The following is a 19,948-nucleotide window of genomic DNA, read 5'->3' as shown; positions in this document are numbered from 1 at the left end:
CAGTCCAACTGGTCTTCGCCAAGGTCAGGGCAGCAGTAGTCACAGTCCTGCACTCTCAGGGTCACTCTGTGGTCCCGTATTTAGACGATCTACTTGTCAAGGCACTCTCTTAGGAAACATGCCAACACTGCCCGAACGTTGCGCTGGAGACTCTCTAGAGTTTTGGGTGGATCATCAACTTTTTAAAGTCAGATCCGACCCCGACCCTATCGATAACATATCTAGGCATAGAGTTTCTTACTCTCTCAGCGATAGTGAAGCTGCCGCTAGACAAACAGCATTCACTACGGGCTGCAAGCTCTTCTTTAAGAACCAGTCGCACACATTGAGACGCCTCATGCACTTCCTACGTAAGATGGTAGCAATGGAGGCAGTTCCTTTCGCGCAGTTTTACTGCGTCCACTACAATGGGACATTCTCCGCCAATGGGACGAGGAGTCGACGTCCCTCAACAGAGTCGTCGTTCTTTCTCAGGCGGCCAAGGAATCTCTACGGTGGTGGCTTCTTCTCACCTCTTGGTCAAAAAGAAGGTCCTTCCTATCCCCGTCCTGGGCGATAGTTACGACAGACGCGAGTCTATCAGGGTGGGGAGCAGTTTTTCTCCACTACAGCGCTCAGGGTACGTGGACTCAGCAAGAGTCCACTCTTCAGATCAATGTTCTTGAACACAGAGCAGTGTATCTTGCCCTACAATCCTTCCAACAGCGGCTGGAAAGCAAGCATATCCGACTTCAGTCAGACAGCTCCACAGCGGTGGCATACATCAACCACCAAGGAAGAACGCGCAACCGGCAAGCCTTCCAGGAAGTCCGGCAGGTTCTGATGTGGGTGGAAGACACGGCATCCACCATATCCACAATTCACATCCCAAGTGTGGAAACTAGGAAGCTGACTTCCTAAGTCGCTGAGGTGTGGCCGAAAGAGTATGGTCTCCTCACCCGGACGGGTTTCAGGAGATCGGGCGCCGCTGACAGAGGCCGGACGTCGATCTAATGGCGTCACGGCACAACAACAATGTGCCAGCTTCATGGCACGGTTTCACAATCATCGAGCTCTGGCGGCAAACGCCTTAGTTCAGCATTGGTCGCAGTTCCAGCTACCTTAGGTGCCACCTCTGGCATTGTTGCCCAGAGTACTGCGCTAGATCAAGACCGACTGCGGCCGCGCCATCCTCGTCGCTACAAATTGGCCGAGGATGTTGTGGTACTCGGTTCTGTGGTGCCTCACGGTAGGCTAACCGGGGGCACTACCAGACCAATCAGACTGGCTGTCTCAAGGGCCATTCTTCCATTTGAATTCTACGGCCCTCAACCGGATGGTGCGGCATTGAGTCCTGGAACCTAGTGTCGTCAGGATTACCTCAGGACGTGGTTGCCACCATGAGACAGGCTAGCATACCAACGTCCGCCAAGATTGACCACAGGACGTGGAAGATGTTCTTATCTCGGTGCTCGGCGCAGGGTGTTTCTCCCTGGCCGGTTGCATCGTCTATGTTTCCTTCCTTCCTGCAATCTAGGTAGGAAAATGGGTTGTCGCTCAGTTCCCTTTAGGGACAAGTCTCAGCGCTATCTGTATTTTTTCAGAAACGACGACTTCCTCAGGTACGCACGTTCCTACGGGGAGTTTGTCTTCTCAGCACTCCGTACAAGCGGCCGTTAGAGCCCTGAGATCTGAACAAGGTTCTAATTGCTCTCCAGATGCCGCCTTTCGAGCCTTTGAAGGATGTCTCCCTTCCCGTTTTTCACGGGAAGTGGCCTTCTAGTAACGGTCTCGTCTCTTAGCAGAGTTTCCGAGCTAGCAACGCTCTCATACAAACTCCCTTCCTGGTCCTTCACCAGGACAGGGTAGTTCTGCGTCCGGTTCCGGAATTTCTCCCTAAGGTGGTATCCCATTTTCATATCACTCAGGATATCACCTCACCTTCTTTGTGTCCTCGTCCAGTCCATCAATTTCAGAAAGATTTGCATCTGTTGGTTCTGGTGAGAGCACTCAGGTTCTACTTCCCGCATGGCGCTCCTGCGCCACCCGGATGCACTCTTTGTCCTTGTCGCTGGTCGGCGTAAACAGTCGCAAGCTTCCAGATCCACCCTTGCTCGGGGGCTCGAGGAACCAATTCTTGAAACCTACAGTTCTACTGGGCTTCTGGTTCTCTCAAGGCCGAAGGCCCATTCTACCAGAGCCGTGGGTGCATCCTGGGCATTACGGCACCAGGCTACGGCTCAGCAGGTGTGTCAGGCACCCACCTGGTCGAGTCTACTTACTTTTACCAAGCATTATCAGATGCATACCTACGCTTCGGCAGACGCCAGCCTAGGTAGATAAGTCATTCAGGCGGCGGTTGGCCACCTGTAGGAGAGGGCCGTTTGACGGCCCTATCATGAGGTATTCTTTTACCCACCCAGGGATTGCTTTTGGACATCCCAATTGTCTGGGTCTCCCAATGGAGCGACAAAGAAGAAGGGAATTTTGTTTACTTACCGTAAATTCCTTTTCTTCTAGCTCCAATTGGGAGACCCAGCACCCGCCCTGTTTTCTCGGGGTTTTTCTGTTTTTTCGGGTACACATGTTGTTCATGTGGTATGGTTCAGTTCTCCGATGTTTCCTCGGATTGAATTGGTCTTTAAACCAGTTATTGGCTTTCCTCCTTCTTGCTTTGGCACTAAAACTGGTGAGCCAGTGATCCCACTGGGGGTGTATAGCCAGAAGGGGAGGGGCCTTACACTTTTAAGTGTAATACTTTGTGTGGCCTCCAGAGGCAATAGCTATACACCCAATTGTCTGGGTCTCCCAATTGGAGCTAGAAGAAAAGGAATTTACGGTAAGTAAACAAAATTCCCTTCTTTTCTTTTATAATAAAAGATTTTGCTAATAACCAACGTTAGTGATGGGCGAACTCGCAGATATCCGGGATCAGCAGGACTAACCGGACTTTAAAAAAAAAAAAAAAAAAATGGTTCCAGCCCTTAATTGATCCCAAATATCTGGCTGGACATCGGTCCCCATATAAGTCTTTGTGGACCAGAAACCAGCTCTTAAAAATGGTGGTAGATGGAATAGGCGGGTTAGTGCAGGCACTAAATACTTGCCTAGTCTCCAGAGCAGCTGGAACTGCTTCCAAGGCCCCTCACTCTTCTTCCGAGGCCGCTCATTTACCTTCATGCATATTCACGGTTTCCCCCACCCACAGACAGTCCTGGCGTCTGTGATTGGTTGCAGTAAGACGCACCCCCAGCCTGTGGGACAGTGTCTGACTGCTCGTGATCACAGACCCTGTCTGTGGGTCACTATCTTGGTATAAAAATAAATAAAATTGGTGTAGGCTCCCTCCGTGTTATGATATCCAGCACAGATAAAGCATATGGCTACAGGCGGCAGCCCTCAGCCTTGCGCTTATTTTGGCTGTGTATCAAGATAAACTGCATGCGGCTTATTAATAATAATAATAATAATAATATTATTATTTAGATAAATCATTTTAAAAGATGGCGTGCGCTCCCCCAATTTTGATATCCAGCCTTGAGAAACCCTATTAGCTGGGGGCTGGTATTCTCAGGCTGGCAAGACCCATGGTTATTGGGCCCTCCCCAGCCTAAACATGTCAGCCTGCAGCCGCCCAGGTTGTCACATCCACTAGATGCCAAAACTCGTAAGAAGCTTGAACTGGAAACTCTTATTAGTTTTAATGGCTGAATGTGTTTCTTTTGTAGAACATCAATGGAGTAGTAGCTGCGTTTGCTGATTTGCTGCAAGTTCACATTCCCACCAGCTATGAAGTGAGCAATGCTCCAGACTCTGCTTCCATTATCCTAATGAATGGGCACAGGATGAACTCAAACATGGAGTACAGGCAGCAGCTATTACGTCAGCGCCCCAGACCAGGGTTTATACCGCCCACCAGACTCATAGGATCATACAACATGAAACCGCACGGCATGCCATTCATGCCTAACACTTCTGGTAAGTCTCTTGACAACCTTCTGTATATTTGACTCTGTTCGCCTCGGTGTGCATTAGAAGTCTTCCCTGAGGTCTTCCTCCAGCATGTCACCGGCATAGGCCTCAATGGGAGAAAAAAAAATTGGACACTAATTATGTAGTAAAACATTCTCTTTCGCTTGTGATCAGGTGGATGGGGCTTATCAACTCCCCTATGTCAAACGTTCACATAATGAGATCAATGCTTAAGTTTCTTAATTGGGAAAGAATATTAATAGTCGGATATACTACAAAGTAAGAAAATAAAGGTTTGTCAACCTTTATCATTACGCAATGGATGCTATCTCATCGCCGTCTATCATCTGTGCATGCTCTGGGATTTGTGAGTGACAGTCCCACATATCCATGGGTAAGTACTAGTGTCATAGAAATCATGGTGCCATTTTGGACTGTATCGAAAAGAGGACGTCATGCATCACTGCACCAGGAACGCCAAGCCCCATCCCATAGGTGCCAGCACCTTCTATCTTCTGTGATGTGATGTGCATTTTTCTTCTGGCGTCTGACAAACTTCCTTTTTTTTGCTTTGATGTACTTATCTAGCGAGAGATTCTGGGCTGATTGTTTGTGCATCCACATACCAGTTTGTATGATTTTTGCTAGTGTGGTCTGAAACATAACGCTGTTTCACAGTAAGGTGAAGCCCTTTAATAATTGTAAGTGGTAATTAATACAAACCTAATGCAGCCTGATTGTCATTTTCTGACTGCGGCTACAGGTACAGGCCCTGGTTCGGTTTTCATGACCCGAAATAACTGCTTCATGGAAATAAATTATGTTAGTTCACATGACAAAACCTGTGTTCAAATTGGGACTTATGACCATAATATGGACAAGAAAATATGGCTTCTATGTGCTCATGTAAATGAGTGCTATCATTTTATATACATATTTTTTAGGAAGGTATGAAATATATGATATGAAAATGAAGCTCAAGAACTTCCTGCAGGTAACGGGAGAAGGCAGGGCATGACTGGAAAAGTGTCACCCAGGGAATGGGGTGCTCGGTCCCGGGCAGTTCACTATTTAGGAATGTCACTTTGGTGGCCGTTGCCCGGTCCCGTGCCCTGGGGTCTTTTTGAAAAGGGGTTATTTACATGGGAGATGAAAGTCATTTGTGACGCCACTTGCAGGTTGCGTTTAATAGGATGGAACCACCGCTGCTTAGTGGAATTACCCCTGGGCTGATGGTGATGGCAGCTATGGTGGTAGGCCCTCCGCAGGCAGGGCTGAGCCAGGGGATTTGTGAGATGGGAGCGGGGTTGTAATGAACAGTCTCTACTCACTTTAACCTGTGGACGGCTGGTTCAGGTCCCTGTATTTCCAGTGCCAGTTTAATGACTCAGTTGCTCTGTCCCCAGCACTCTGTGTAGTTGGGACCCCAAAGCCTGGAACTTTGGCGGTCCCCAGCTGTGATACAGCGGTCTGTCTGTTTGGCTAGCAGTGTGGACCCTGTGGGGAGGTATGTGTCCGAACCCCGATCCTTGCTTTACTGCTGATAGCCCCGATCTGTAGGTCAGTGTGGCACTTGAAGAGCCCTCATCGTGCAGGAATTTGCCAGGCTGTGGGAAACTGTCGCCTGACCTAGGGCCCTGTGCCCCGTGTGTGCTTGGTTCCAGTGGTGCTCCCTCGTACCGTCCCTGGCAATTTCTCTCTGTTCCAGAGGTACTTGTTTGCTCCTATTCTGGCAACCTACTCCTGTACCCCTGGGTCACCGTTTCACAGACCCAGCTCGAGGCACGTCTGCTCCCTTCACTACATTCTTACAGACTGCGCTCCCCTCCCACCAGGCTGCCTAGTTCCCTGGTCAGGCTGTGCCCACTGTGTGGCCCACCCCTTATTTGACTAGCAGTGCCCCCTGGTGTGGAGTGGTAACTAGGATTTCTTCGGCGCTCCATTGGGAGACCCAGACGATTGGGTGTATAGCTACTGCCTCCGGAGGCCACACAAAGTATTACACTAAAAAGTGTAAGGCTCCTCCCCTTCTGCATATACACCCCCCGTGGGATCACGGGCTCCTCAGTTTTCAAGCTTTGTGCGAAGGAGGTCAGACATCCACGCATAGCTCCACTGTTTAGTCAGCAGCAGCTGCTGACTATGTCGGATGGAAGAAAAGAGGGCCCATACTAGGGCCCCCAGCATGCTCCCTTCTCACCCCACTCTTGTCGGCGGTGTTTGTTAAGGTTGAGGTACCCATTGCGGGTACGGAGGCTGGAGCCCACATGCTGCTTTCCTTCCCCATCCCCCTGAGGGCTCTGGGTGAAGTGGGATCTTACCGGCCTCCAGGCTCTGAGGCCGGGCTCCATCCACAGACCCGGAGATCCTGCTGGAATGGAGCTGAGTATCGTCAGGGACAAGGCCCTGCAACGTTAAGGTACTCTGTGTCCCCGTACAGACCACGCACACACACACCAGCATGCTGGGTGTGTTAGTGCGCCGGGGACAACAGCGCTGGGGCTATACTCACTGCAGCTTAGCTGAGTGAGTTAATGTGTGGGAAACTGCCGCGCCGGCCGCTGCTAGAAGCTGCGGCGCGGATGAGACTTGTGGTGCGCCGGGGACTTCCGCGCTGACCGTGCTTTTACGACGGCAGCGCTTATAAATCGAGTCCCCGGCTTTTGCGGCCTAGTTTCGTTTCCTTCCCGCCCCCGGGCCTGCCAGTCAGGGAAGGGGCGAGACGCTGTACAATGGTCAGCACCGAGGGCTGGAGTCTTATTTACATACTCCAGCCCTCTCACTGGGCACAGTGGGACGCCAGTTTCCCGCTCTTTGTCTGGGGCACGCCCACGGCCCGCCCCTCTTCACAGGACGCCGGCAGCCATTCCTGCATGCAGTCTAAGCTGGAGAACGGACACAGGCTCTGGGAGACCCGGTCAAGGGATTCTGGCGACCACACACCCGCTTAAGCGGGCGGTAAGCAGCACCTTGGTGCTGACCCCACTAGTGCCACAGTGTTTTGTGTACTTTATGCTTGTACCTATATTTGCACTGTACGGTCGCTTCTTGGCTATATACCCCTAGATTGCTCTGAGGAGACAACAGCATGTCGTCCGCAAAAAAGCAAGGGTGCCAAGGCACAGGCTTTCTATGCTGTCTGTACCGCATGTGAGGCTGTTTTACCGGCAGGTTCCACTAACCCCCATTGGGTAGAGTCTCTGCTAGTGGTGGCCCAGAGAGAGCCACCTGTGAAACTGTCCAGAGGACAGAGTTTGCAGTTTTTTGCTGATAAAATGTCTGGGACTATGACCAAGATTCTAGAAACTTTGCAGTCCAGGCCGGTGACTCAGACAATGGGCACTGTTGTATCAATGCCCCCCGGTCTCCCTCAGTTGGAACTAATACGTGCTCCAAGGGGGTCCCATACATCCCAGGCTGAAGGCTCTGACACGGACGACATTCCCAGACAGCCTAAGCGAGCTCGCTGGGAGAGACCCTCGACTTCACACACTGGTCAGGGTCTCAGCGAGAGGATTCTCTGTATGATGAGGCAGAGGTAGCTGATCAGGATTCTGATCCTGAGACCGCTTTCAATCTGGATGCTCCTAATAGTGACGCCATGGTGAATGATCTCATAGCGTCCATCAATAGACTGGTGGATATTTCTCCCTCAGCCCCTCCAGTGGAGGAGTCAGCTTCGCAGCAGGAGAAATTCCATTTCAGGTATCCCAAGCGTAAATTCAGTACTTTTTTGGGCCACTCTGACTTCAGAGAAGCAGTCCAGAAACACCACGCTTATCCAGACAAGCGTTTCTCCACACGTCTTAAGGATACACGTTATCCCTTTCCCCCTGACGTGGTCAAGCGCTGGACCCAGTGTCCAAAGGTGGATCCCCCAATCTCCAGGCTTGCGGCTAGATCCATAGTTGCAGTGGAAGATGGGACTTCACTTAAAGATGCCATTGACAGACAGATGGACCTCTGGTTGAAATCTGTCTATGAAGCTATCGGCGTGTCGTTTGCTCCGCATTCGCAGCCGTATGGGCACTCCAAGCTATTTCAGCTGGTCTTGCGCAGGTGGACACTGTCACACGTACATCTGTGCCGCAGGTGGCGTCCTTAACCTCGCATATGTTTGCATTGCGACTTACGCTATTAATGCTGTCCTGGACTCTACGAGCCGTACGTCAGTGGCGTCCGCCAACTCCGTGGTTTTTACGCAGAGCCTTGTGGTTAAGGGAATGGAAGGCAGATTCTGCTTCCAAAAAGTGCTTAACCAGTTTGCCATTATCTGGTGACAGACTGTTTGGTGAGCGATTGGATGAAATCATTAAACAGTCCAAGGGTAAGGATTCTTCCTTACACCAGCCCAGATCAAACAAAACCCAACAGAGGAAAGGACAGTCGGGGTTTCGGTCCTTTCCAGGCTCGGGCAGGTCCCAATTTTCCTCGTCCAACAGGACTCAAAAGGCTCAGAGGGGCTCAGATTCCTGGCGGGCTCAATCACGCCCAAAGAAGGCAGCCGGAGGAACCGCTACCAAGGCGGTTTCCTCATGACTTTCAGCCCTCTCTCTCCGCATCCGCGGTCGGTGGCAGACTCTCCCGCTTTGGCGACATTTAGCTGCCACAGGTCAAAAACCGGTGGGTGAGAGACATTTTGTCTCACGTGTACAGGATAGAGTTCTGTTCTCGTCCTCCGGCTCGATTCTTCAGAACTTCCCCACCTCCCGACCGAGCCGATGCTCTTCTGCAGGCAGAGTGGTAATCCCTGTTCCTCTGCAGGAACAAGGTCACGGTTTTTACTCCAATCTGGTTGTGGTGCCAAAAAAGGACGGCTCTTTCCGTTCCGTTCTGGACCTAAAACTGCTCAACAAGCACATGAAAACCAGGCGGTTCCGGATGGAATCCCTCCGCTCCGTCATTGCCTCAATGTCTCAAGGAGATTTCCTAGCATCAATAGACATCAGGATGCTTATCTCCACGTGCCGATTGCTCCAGAGCACCAGCGTTTGCTACGATTCGTTATAGAAGACGAGCATCTTCAGTTCGTAGCCCTGCCCTTCTGTCTGGCGACAGCCCCACGGGTTTTCACCAAGGTCATGGCAGCAGTGGTAGCAGTCCTGCACTCTCAGGGTCACTCTGTGATCCCTTACTTGGACGATCTACTTGTCAAGGCACCCTCTCAAGAGGCATGCCAACACAGCCTGAACGTTGCGCTGGAGACTCTCCAGAGTTTCGGGTGGATCATCAACTTTTCAAAGTTAAATCTGACACCGACCCAATCGCTGACATATCTTGGCATGGAGTTTCATATTCTCTCAGCGATAGTGAAGCTTCCGCTGGACAAACAGCGTTCACTACAGACGGGGGTGCAGTCTCTCCTTCAAGGCCAGTCACACCCCTTAAGACGCCTCATGCACTTCCTAGCGAAGATGGTAGCAGCAATGGAGGCAGTCCCTTTCGCGCAGTTTCATCTGCGTCCACTGCAATGGGACATTCTCCGCCAATGGGATGGGAAGTCGACGTCCCTAGACAGGAACGTCTCCCTTTCTCAGACGGTCAAGGACTCTCTTCAGTGGTGGCTTCTTCCCACCTCATTGTCAAAAGGAAAGTCCTTCCTACCCCCATCCTGGGCGGTGGTCACGACAGACGCGAGTCTGTCAGGGTGGGGAGCAGTCTTCTCCACCATAGGGCTCAGGGTACGTGGACTCAGCAGGAGTCCACCCTTCAGATCAATGTTCTGGAAATCTGGGCAGTGTATCTTGCCCTGCAAGCCTTCCAGCAGTGGCTGGAAGGCAAACAGATCCGAATTCAGTCGGACAACTCCACAGCGGTGGCATACATCAACCACCAAGGCGGAACACGCAGTCGGCAAGCCTCCCAGGCAGTCCGGCGGATTCTGATGTGGGTGGAAGACAGAGCATCCACCATATCCGCAGTTCACATCCCGGGCGTAGAAAACTGGGAAGCAGACTTCCTCAGTCGCCAGGGTATGGACGCAGGGGAATGGTCTCTGCACCCGGACGTGTTTCAGGAAATCTGTAGCCGCTGGGGGATGCCGGACGTCGACCTAATGGCGTCTCGGCACAACAACAAGGTCCCGATTTTCATGGCGCGGTCTCACGATCAAAGAGCTCTGGCGGCAGGCGCCTTAGTTCAGGATTGGTCGCAGTTCCAGCTACCCTATGTGTTTCCCCCTCTGGCACTGTTGCCCAGAGTGCTACGCAAGATCAGCTCCGATTGCCGCCGCGCCATCCTCGTCGCCCCAGACTGGCCGAGGAGGTCGTGGTACCCGGATCTGTGGCATCTCACGGTCGGCCAACCGTGGGCACTACCAGACCGGCCAGACTTGCTGTCCCAAGGGCCGTTTTTCCATCTGAATTCTACGGCCCTGAACCTGACTGTGCGGCCATTGAGTCCTGGATCCTAGCGTCTTCAGGATTATCTCAAGACGTCATTGCCACCATGAGACGGGCTAGGAAGCCGACGTCTGCCAAGATCTACCACAGGACGTGGAAGATATTCTTATCTTAGTGCTCTGCTCAGGGAGTGTCTCCCTGGCCATTTGCATTGCCTACTTTTCTTTCCTTCCTGCAATCTGGTTTGGAAAAAGGTTTGTCGCTCGGCTCCCTTAAAGGACAAGTCCCAGCGCTGTCTGTATTCTTTCAGAAGCGCCTAGCACGACTTCCTCAGGTACGCACGTTCCTGCAGGGGGTTTGTCACATTGTCCCTCCGTACAAGAGGCCGTTAGACCCATGGGATCTGAACAGGGTACTAATTGCTCTCCAGAAGCCGTCCTTCGAGCCTCTGAGGGATGTTTCACTTTCTCGACTTTCACAGAAAGTGGCCTTTCTGGTAGGGTCACATCTCTTCGGAGAGTGTCCGAGCTAGCAGCGCGGTCAGCCAAAGCTCCCTTCCTGGTGTTTCACCAAGACAAGGTAGTGCTGCGCCCGATTCCGGAGTTTCTCCCTAAGGTGGTATCCCCCTTTCATCTCAATCAGGATATCTCCTTACCTTCCTTTTGTCCTCATCCAGTTCATCGATATGAAATGGATTTGCATTTGTTGGATCTGGTGAGAGCACTCAGAATCTACATTTCCCGCACGGCGCCCCTGCGCCGCTCGGATGCACTCTTTGTACTTGACTCTGGTCAGCGTAAAGGGTCGCAGGCTTCCAAATCCACCCTGGCTCGATGGATCAAGGAACCAATTCTTGAAGCCTACCGTTCTGCTGGGCTTCCGGTTCCATCAGGGCTGAAGGCCCATTCTACCAGAGCCGTGGGTGCGTCCTGGGCATTACGGCACCAGGCTACGGCTCAGCAGGTGTGCCAGGCAGCTACCTGGTCGAGTCTGCACACTTTCACCAAGCATTATCAGGTGCATACCTACGCTTAGGCGGATGCCAGCCTAGGTAGAAGAGTCCTGCAGGCGGCGGTTGCCTCCATGTAGGGAAGGGCTGTTTTACGGCCCTAACTTGAGGTATTAATTTACCCACCCAGGGACTGCTTTTGGACGTCCCAATCGTCTGGGTCTCCCAATGGAGCGCCGAAGAAGAAGGGAATTTTGTTACTTACCGTAAATTCCTTTTCTTCTAGCTCCAATTGGGAGACCCAGCACCCGCCCTGTTTCCTTCGGGATTTTTGGTTTTTTCGGGTACACATGTTGTTCATGTTGAATGGTTTCAGTTCTCCGATGTTCCTTCGGATTGAATTTGTTTAACCAGTTATTGGCTTTCCTCCTTCTTGCTTTTGCACTAAAACTGAGGAGCCCGTGATCCCACGGGGGGGTGTATATGCAGAAGGGGAGGGGCCTTACACTTTTTAGTGTAATACTTTGTGTGGCCTCCGGAGGCAGTAGCTATACACCCAATCGTCTGGGTCTCCCAATTGGAGCTAGAAGAAAAGGAATTTACGGTAAGTAACAAAATTCCCTTCTTTTGGTGTGTGCAGGTGTTACTGGCACTGGTGTTCCAGGTCCCAGAGGGTAGGCCCTGCATCCTTGTGTGGATGCAGTACCTAAAAAAAAAACAAACAGTATTACTGGTCTTGTTTTGGAGAGTGTAACCCTGCTGAGAGGCACAGTATTAAAGGTACTCTAAGGGTATGCTCACACAAGCATAAGACTTGGACGAGTGCAATGCGAGAAAATCTCAGACCCTTGTTATTCAATGAAGGAGAGTAGATGGTCAGCTTTTTGTCATCCAGATTCTGGATGCGCGAAAAATCACAGCAAGCTTCGATTGTCAGTGAGAGATGTCACTCGCACTCATACAAGTCTATGGGTGCGAGTGAAAAATCGCACTGCACTCGGATGATGTCTGAGTGCAGTGCAATAATCACATCAGCTGACAATGGAGGAGATTAATACCGCCCTTTCCTCTGGAGCTCTGATCCGATTGAAGTATCGGATCACAGTTGCATGACACTGCTCTTGTTGGCAGAATAGAGAGAGCGAGAGAATAGAGAGCAAATAGATGGATACAGAGAATAGAGAGAGAAAATAGAGGGATACAGACTTTGCTCCACAATATACATATGTATATATATATATATATATATATATATATATATATATATAATAATTTTATATATTATAATTTTATATATATCATAGAGAGAGAAAAAGATGTATAGATAAATATAGATATACTGTATATAGAGGTATATATATATATTGTGTGTGTATATACATACATGGGTGTGTGTGTGTATGCACGCACGCACGCTGCGCTCTGCTCATTCTTCTCTCCCCCCATGAGATAATATAGTCACCCGACATGACTCCTCCTCCTCTCCTCTCGCTCCTGCTCCTCTCGCTCCTGCTGCCGCCCGCACACAGCTGCAGGATGAGTAGGTGAACTCTTCTCCTCATTCTGGGCTGTGACGTGTGGTGGTCACCACCCACAGCCCAGTCACTCAGGATCGGAGGCAGCTTCTGATGTAACATGAGCTTTCAGAGCCTGGAAGTTGATATGACATCAGCAGATGCCAGAGGCCACAGCACCCGGGGGTCATGTGGTCGGCAGTGAGCGAGCAGGATAGCGTCATTCAGTGCCAGAACTGGAAATAGAAGGCAATTAAAAAGAGACTTATAATAGGGATTTAAATTGATAGTGAAAAATAAAAAAAATGGTTGAACCACCCCTTTTTTAACATATCGCATCTGATGCACTCCCAATCGTGTGAATAGCCTTTTGGGTACTGTGTACTCACACATCCGACTGTCTGTTTATGTTATGCCATGAATAACCTATATCGGAATAGTGTGATCTTTATAGAAGGTATTAATCTTTTTGGTTTCTCCCTCCTTAGGTATGCCAACATACAGACCTCATCCCCCAACTATGGGCAATTCTTTGTCTCTTAGGCAATCATGGTGCTGCCATTGCAAGGTTGTGGTGTTTGGAAATGGGGTGCGAAAAATGATGAGAGATTTGAACTTTCCCAAACAGGTATCCAATATTTTCTTCCAATCATAATAAATGTAATGTTCAGTGAACTGCAGACAGTTGCTCATCGCTTGTAAATGACATCACTAAAATTAGTTGGAAAAACATTGGAAACATATTTTTAAGAGATGTGTATTTTCTTGAACTACTCTCAATTATCTTCTTGAAGTCTTGGCAATAAAGGGGACTTGTCTGGATCCTGACACGCTGTGTTCTCATTGACAGGAGTTCCTTAACAGTCCTGGACGCATGGAAGGTGAACTTGTCTTCTGCAGCAACAACTGTTTCATGCTGCATTCTGCCGCACAGGCAAAAAGCAACGGGATGAAGGTAATGTCTATAGCTGAATTAATATTGTATGAGCTCAGTTTTTAAAAGGGAGTATAAAATGAGAAAAACTTGTCTGCTTTTTTCTAGATAAATCTGGAGTATTAACCTTAGATGATTTACAGTATTAAGTGACTTTGATCACCAATAACACGCTTACCATCATCCAAAATGGTGCTGCTCCTGGAGAAAGGCATACACTGGTTTCTAATCACATACAACCCATTACTAAGGAGGACCTAATAGTGGGCATACTGCTGCCCGAATCACAGCCTGAATTGGAAATTGGATTTTTGCAGCAGTGTGTGTGTTACTCTGTAATCTTGCGGCATCAAACGTACTTTGTAAAGCTGGCCAGGGATTATGTGTTCTCTCTGAAGACTAGTCCCAAGCATGTCTATAGCAGTTTTCACCTGCCACTCTGTTAGGGCCCCTGTTCAGGATTCACAGCCTTTTGGACGCAGCTTGTTTCATCTGTGTCCAAAACGCTGCATTTTACAGTACAAGCACAGAGGATGGGATTTCTAGAAATCTCATGCCCACTGTGCGTGTACTGCCCACAGTGTATACTGACATGCAGTGCGGACCTCCGAGCCGCCAACACGTCAATTCTTTGCTGTGGAACCACAAGCATTCTCCGCAGGGAGAACAGAAAGAAAGTCCGCAACTGCCCAAGCCCGGATCATGGGCACAAGCAGCTGCGGTCCCCTGTGGAGGGGACTCTCAGCTCTGCACCAGGGCCCGCCGTGTCCAGGATGCAGCAGATCCTGAACGTGTGCACATACCCTTAGACTGACAGCTATTAGTGTATGGAGAAATCTGTCGGTTACGGGGAGCAGGGAGAAAGCCGCTGGGCATCAAAGATACCCCGTCTCCGGACGGCTTTTCAAAGTCTGTTACGCTAAAATCCAGTAGCATTTCAGAGTGGCAGTAACAGAACCAGTGTCTGATTCAGTCTGTCCATGGTTCTGGAAGCATGAATCTACTGTCAAGATGTCTTTAGAAATTTGTGGTATGTGATTAGAAAAAACATGTTTGCCTTCTCCCATGAGCAGTGCCACTGCTGTAAACCATCTGCAGACAAGAATGCAGAAGATTTTACTGACTGGTTCCCTTCAATATATTTATGTACATGTACATGTACAGTAGATTAATGCAAGTTGTGATACCGTGGTCTTCCTAAATTTCTGCAGTTTTTAGCTTTTACTATATAAAATCGTATTGCTCCAGTTTCATTTTCCATTACATACTATGTGATAAATTGGCCTGGTAACTTTTATTTTGCTGACCAGTACGATTTCGGGTAAAATATATACTGTATGTATATTACCTGGCATTGTTCTTATTGTATTGATTTCTTTTTATAGGCTCCGGATTGTTCCTTAACGTCTCAATCTGTGAAGGAAACCCAACCAAAGTCATGTCATCAGTACAGTAACAACACTTCTACCCTGGACGTTCATTGCCTTCCATTGCTGCAGGACAAGTTCTCACCTCCGTCGTCTCCTCCTATTTCATTTCCGCCCGCAGCTTTTGAAACTGCTAAAGTTGAGGCAAAGCCGGATGAGCTGAAAGTCACGGTGAAGTTAAAACCCCGGCCGAGAGCTGTTCATTATGGTCTGGATGATTCTCGGCCTTTCAGCAAGCGGTGGAAAGGAATGAAGTGGAAGAAATGGAATATTCAAATTGTTATTCCCAAGATGCCTTTTAAACCTCAATGTGAGGATGACATAGATGAATTTTTGAAAAGACTGGGAACGTCTCTAAAGCCAGATCCTCTGCCCAAAGATTTTAGAAAATGTTGTTTCTGCCATGAAGAAGGTGATGGAATGACGGATGGGCCCGCAAGGCTTCTCAACCTTGACCTTGACCTCTGGGTCCACTTAAACTGTGCTCTTTGGTCTACCGAAGTCTATGAGACACAGGCTGGTGCCTTAATTAATGTAGAACTTGCTTTGAGACGCGGACTGCAGATGAAGTGTGTTTTCTGTCATAAAATGGGAGCCACGAGTGGCTGCCACAGGTTACGATGCACCAATATCTATCACTTCACCTGTGCAATAAAAGCACAATGCATGTTTTTTAAAGACAAAACTATGCTTTGCCCCATGCACAAGCCAAAGGGAGCTCATGAGCAAGAACTGACTTATTTTGCAGTCTTTCGGAGAGTTTACGTTCAGCGTGATGAGGTGCGGCAGATAGCCAGCATAGTGCAGCGAGGGGAACGCGACCACACTTTTCGTGTTGGCAGCTTGATCTTCCATGCAATTGGTCAGCTGCTACCACAGCAAATGCAGGACTTTCACTCTGCGACGGCTCTTTTCCCAGTAGGCTTTGAAGCCAGCAGGTTGTATTGGAGTATGCGTTATGCCAACAGGCGCTGCCGGTACCTCTGTGCCATTGAGGAGAAAGATGGATTGCCCTTATTTGTCATCAGAGTCCACGAACAGGGACACGAAGACCTGGTCCTGACAGATAATACACCAAAAGGTGGGCACCGCAGGGCCTTTTATACTCACTTAGTTATTTTAGTTATTTTGCATTGTTTATATAGGACCATCATATTCCTCAGTGCTTTACAGAGATTATCATCACTGTTCTCATTGGGCCTCACAATCTACATTCACTAGCAGTATGTCTTTTGAAATGTGGGGGGAAATTGGAGAACCCGGAGGAAACCCATGTAAGCACAGGGAGAACCTACAAACATTTTCTGCGACCCACAGCGTTCTCATTTTTCAGGATATTTGGCTCAGTGACTGCTTATTGTTTTGCTTTTTGAACGGCTGTTTTTAGTTATACAATTTGTGTTCAGCTGACCACCAATAATTAGACAAGCAAAAAATAATAATAGTTAAAAGGATAACCTTTATTCAAAAATGAATTAAAAACACATCAGAAACATGGAACCGCCCAGGTGACGGATGAAATATAGACACATGGGGGTACAACACTAGTAGTAACAATCAGCACCACCATATACCACATCAACTAGTAAACATAATATTAGTTTTGATGTCTATGCATGTTTGTCAATGAGCAATATAGCCAAGAGGAGATACAAGTGTATCAAACATAGAGAGTAATATAAACAGGGTAAGGAGGCTACATGGTAAAAGCTTATGAAGCATGCATCATGACATCATATTACCCGATGAGACAAGTGGTATCCGTGTAGTAACCCCCACCAACACTGACGCGCGTTTCGCAGCTCGTGTGCTTCGTCCGGGAGTTACTACACGGATACCACTTGTCTCATCGGGTAATATGATGTCATGATGCATGCTTCATAAGCTTTTACCATGTAGCCTCCTTACCCTGTTTATATTACTCTCTATGTTTGATACACTTGTATCTCCTCTTGGCTATATTGCTCATTGACAAACATGCATAGACATCAAAACTAATATTATGTTTACTAGTTGATGTGGTATATGGTGGTGCTGATTGTTACTACTAGTGTTGTACCCCCATGTGTCTATATTTCATCCGTCACCTGGGCGGTTCCATGTTTCTGATGTGTTTTTAATTCATTTTTGAATAAAGGTTATCCTTTTAACTATTATTATTTCTTCGGCGCTCCATTGGGAGACCCAGACGATTGGGTGTATAGCACTGCCTCCGGAGGCCACACAAAGCATTACACTAAAAAGTGTAAGGCCCCTCCCCTTCTGGCTATACACCCCCAGTGGGATCACTGGCTCACCAGTTTTCTGCTTTGTGCGAAGGAGGTCAGACATCCACGCATAGCTCCACTGTTTAGTCAGCAGCAGCTGCTGACTATGTCGGATGGAAGAAAAGAGGGCCCATACTAGGGCCCCCAGCATGCTCCCTTCTCACCCCACTTGCGGTTTGTAAGGTTGAGGTACCCATTGCGGGTACGGAGGCGGGAGCCCACATGCTGTTTTCCTTCCCCATCCCCCTGAGGGGCTCTGAGGAAGTGGGATCTTACCGGCCTCCAAGCCCTGAGGCCGGGCTCCGTCCACAGACCCATTGAACCTGCTGGATAAGGAGCCGGGGTACCGTTCAGGGACAAGGCCCTGCAACATTCAGGTACTCTGTGTCCCCCTATGGACTGGCCGCGCACACTCCAGACTTGCTGGGTGTGCTAGTGCGCCGGGGACAGTAGCGCTGCGCGCTGGGGTTTGAGTCACTGCAGCTTGGCTGAGTGACTTTATGTGTTGGAAACTACCGCGCCGGCCGCTCCGGGAGCGGCGGCGCGGCTGTGACTTGTAGTGCGCCGGGGACTTAGCGCCGACCGTGCTTTTACGACGGCGGCGCTTATAAATCTAGTCCCCGGCTTTTGCGGCCTAGCTCCGCTTCGTTCCCGCCCCCTCCCTGTCAATCAGGGAAGGGGACAGGCGTTGTGCAATCGTCAGCGCCGAGGGCTGGAGCCTTATTTACATGCTCCAGCCCTCTCACTGGGCACAGTGGGACGCAGGTTTCCCGCTTTTTGTCTGAACACACCCAGGGCCCGCCCCCCCTCCACAGAGACGCCGGCAGCCATTCCTGCATGCAGTCTGGCTGGAGAACGGACACAGGCTCTGGGAGACCCAGACAAGGGATTTCTGGCGACCACACACCCGCGTTAAGCGGGCGGTAAGCAGCACATTCGTGCTGGCCCCACTAGTGCCACAGTGTTATTTGGTGTACTTTTTCCTGTACCAGATATATCTATATATATTGCACTGTAAGGTCGCTTCTTGGCTGTATACCCCTATTGCTCTGAGGAGACGACAACATGTCATCTGCAAAACGCAAGGGTGCCAAGACACAGGCTGTGAACGCTGCTTGTGCTGCTTGTGGGGCTAATCTACCGGCAGGTTACAATGACCCCCATTGTGTGCAATGTTCGGTCCCTGTGCCACTTCGTCAGCCGGAGCCTATGGTGGTAGTGGCCCAGGCAGAGTCGCCGGTGAACCCTGTCCCGGTGACGGGGACAGAGTTTGCTGTTTTCGCTGACAGGATGTCTGTCACTATGACAAAAATCCTAGAGACCTTGCAGGCCAGGCCAGTTACTCAGTCCATGAACACTGCTGCGGCAATGTTCCCCGGTCCCCCTCAGTTGGAGTTAATCAGTGCTTCAAGGGGGTCCCAGGCATCTCAGCCTGACGGCTCTGATTCAGATGACAGTCCCAGGCAGCCTAAGCGTGCTCGCTGGGAGAGACCCCCCACGTCATCACGCGGATCAGGGTCTCAGCGAGAAGAGTCTCTACATGATGAGACAGAGGAGGGTGATCAGGAGTCTAATCCTGAAACCGCTCTCAATCTGGATACTCCTGATGGTGACGCCATGGTAAATGACCTTATAGCGGCCATCAATAGACTGTTGGATATTTCTTCGGCGCTCTATTGGGAGACCCAGACGATTGGGTGTATAGCTACTGCCTCCGGAGGCCACACAAAGCATTACACTAAAAAGTGTAAGGCCCCTCCCCTTCTGGCTATACACCCCCAGTGGGATCACTGGCTCACCAGTTTTCTGCTTTGTGCGAAGGAGGTCAGACATCCACGCATAGCTCCACTGTTTAGTCAGCAGTAGCTGCTGACTATATCGGATGGAAGAAAAGAGGGCCCATATAGGGCCCCCAGCATGCTCCCTTCTCACCCCGCTTGTGGTTTGTAAGGTTGAGGTACCTATTGCTGGTACGGCGGCTGGAGCCCACATGCTGTTTTCCTTCCACATCCCCCTGAGGGGCTCTGAGGAAGTGGGATCTTACCGGCCCCAAAGCCCTGAGGCCGGGCTCCATCCACAGACCCATTGAACCTGCTGGATACGGAGCTGGGTACCGTTCAGGGACATGGCCCTGCACCATTCAGGTACTCTGTGTCCCCGTACACACAGGCACAGCACACTCCAGACTTGCTGGGTGTGCTAGTGCGCCGGGGACAGTAAAGGGTTACAGTCACTGCAGCCTAGCTGAGTGACTTTATGTATGGGGAACTACCGCGCCGGACGCTCCGGGAGCGGCGGCGCGGCTGGGACTTGTAGTGCGCCGGGGACTTAGCGCCGACCGCGCTTTTACGGCGGCGGCGCTTATAAATCCAGTCCCCGGCTTTTGCGGCCTAGCTCCGCTTCGTTCCCGCCCCCACCCTGTCAATCAGGGTAGGGGAGAGACGCTGTACAATCAGCAGCGCCGAGGGCTGGAGCCTTATTTACATGCTCCAGCCCTCTCACTGGACACTGTGGGACGCCGGTTTCCCGCTCTGACTTGGGGGCACGCCCACGGCCCGCCCCTAC

At 50.1% G+C, this 19,948-nt stretch overlaps 1 protein-coding gene across 10 annotated transcripts in view; it reads left to right on the top strand.

The window, feature by feature from the left end:
* The window catches only part of KMT2C (lysine methyltransferase 2C), a 440,610-nt gene that overhangs the window by 362,752 nt on the left and 57,910 nt on the right, over positions 1-19,948 (top strand). For all 10 annotated transcript variants that reach the window (XM_075315430.1, XM_075315433.1, XM_075315425.1 and 7 more), the window contains 4 exons: positions 3,708-3,957; positions 13,244-13,383; positions 13,606-13,710; positions 15,075-16,197. In XM_075315430.1, coding sequence (XP_075171545.1) covers positions 3,708-3,957; positions 13,244-13,383; positions 13,606-13,710; positions 15,075-16,197 — 1,618 coding nt within the window. The remainder of the gene's footprint in view (positions 1-3,707; positions 3,958-13,243; positions 13,384-13,605; positions 13,711-15,074; positions 16,198-19,948) is intronic.

The sequence above is a fragment of the Anomaloglossus baeobatrachus genome, chromosome 6 (genome assembly GCF_048569485.1).
Source record: "Anomaloglossus baeobatrachus isolate aAnoBae1 chromosome 6, aAnoBae1.hap1, whole genome shotgun sequence".
Taxonomy (NCBI): Eukaryota; Metazoa; Chordata; class Amphibia; order Anura; family Aromobatidae; genus Anomaloglossus; species Anomaloglossus baeobatrachus.
This window is presented reverse-complemented; position numbering and strand designations above follow the sequence as displayed.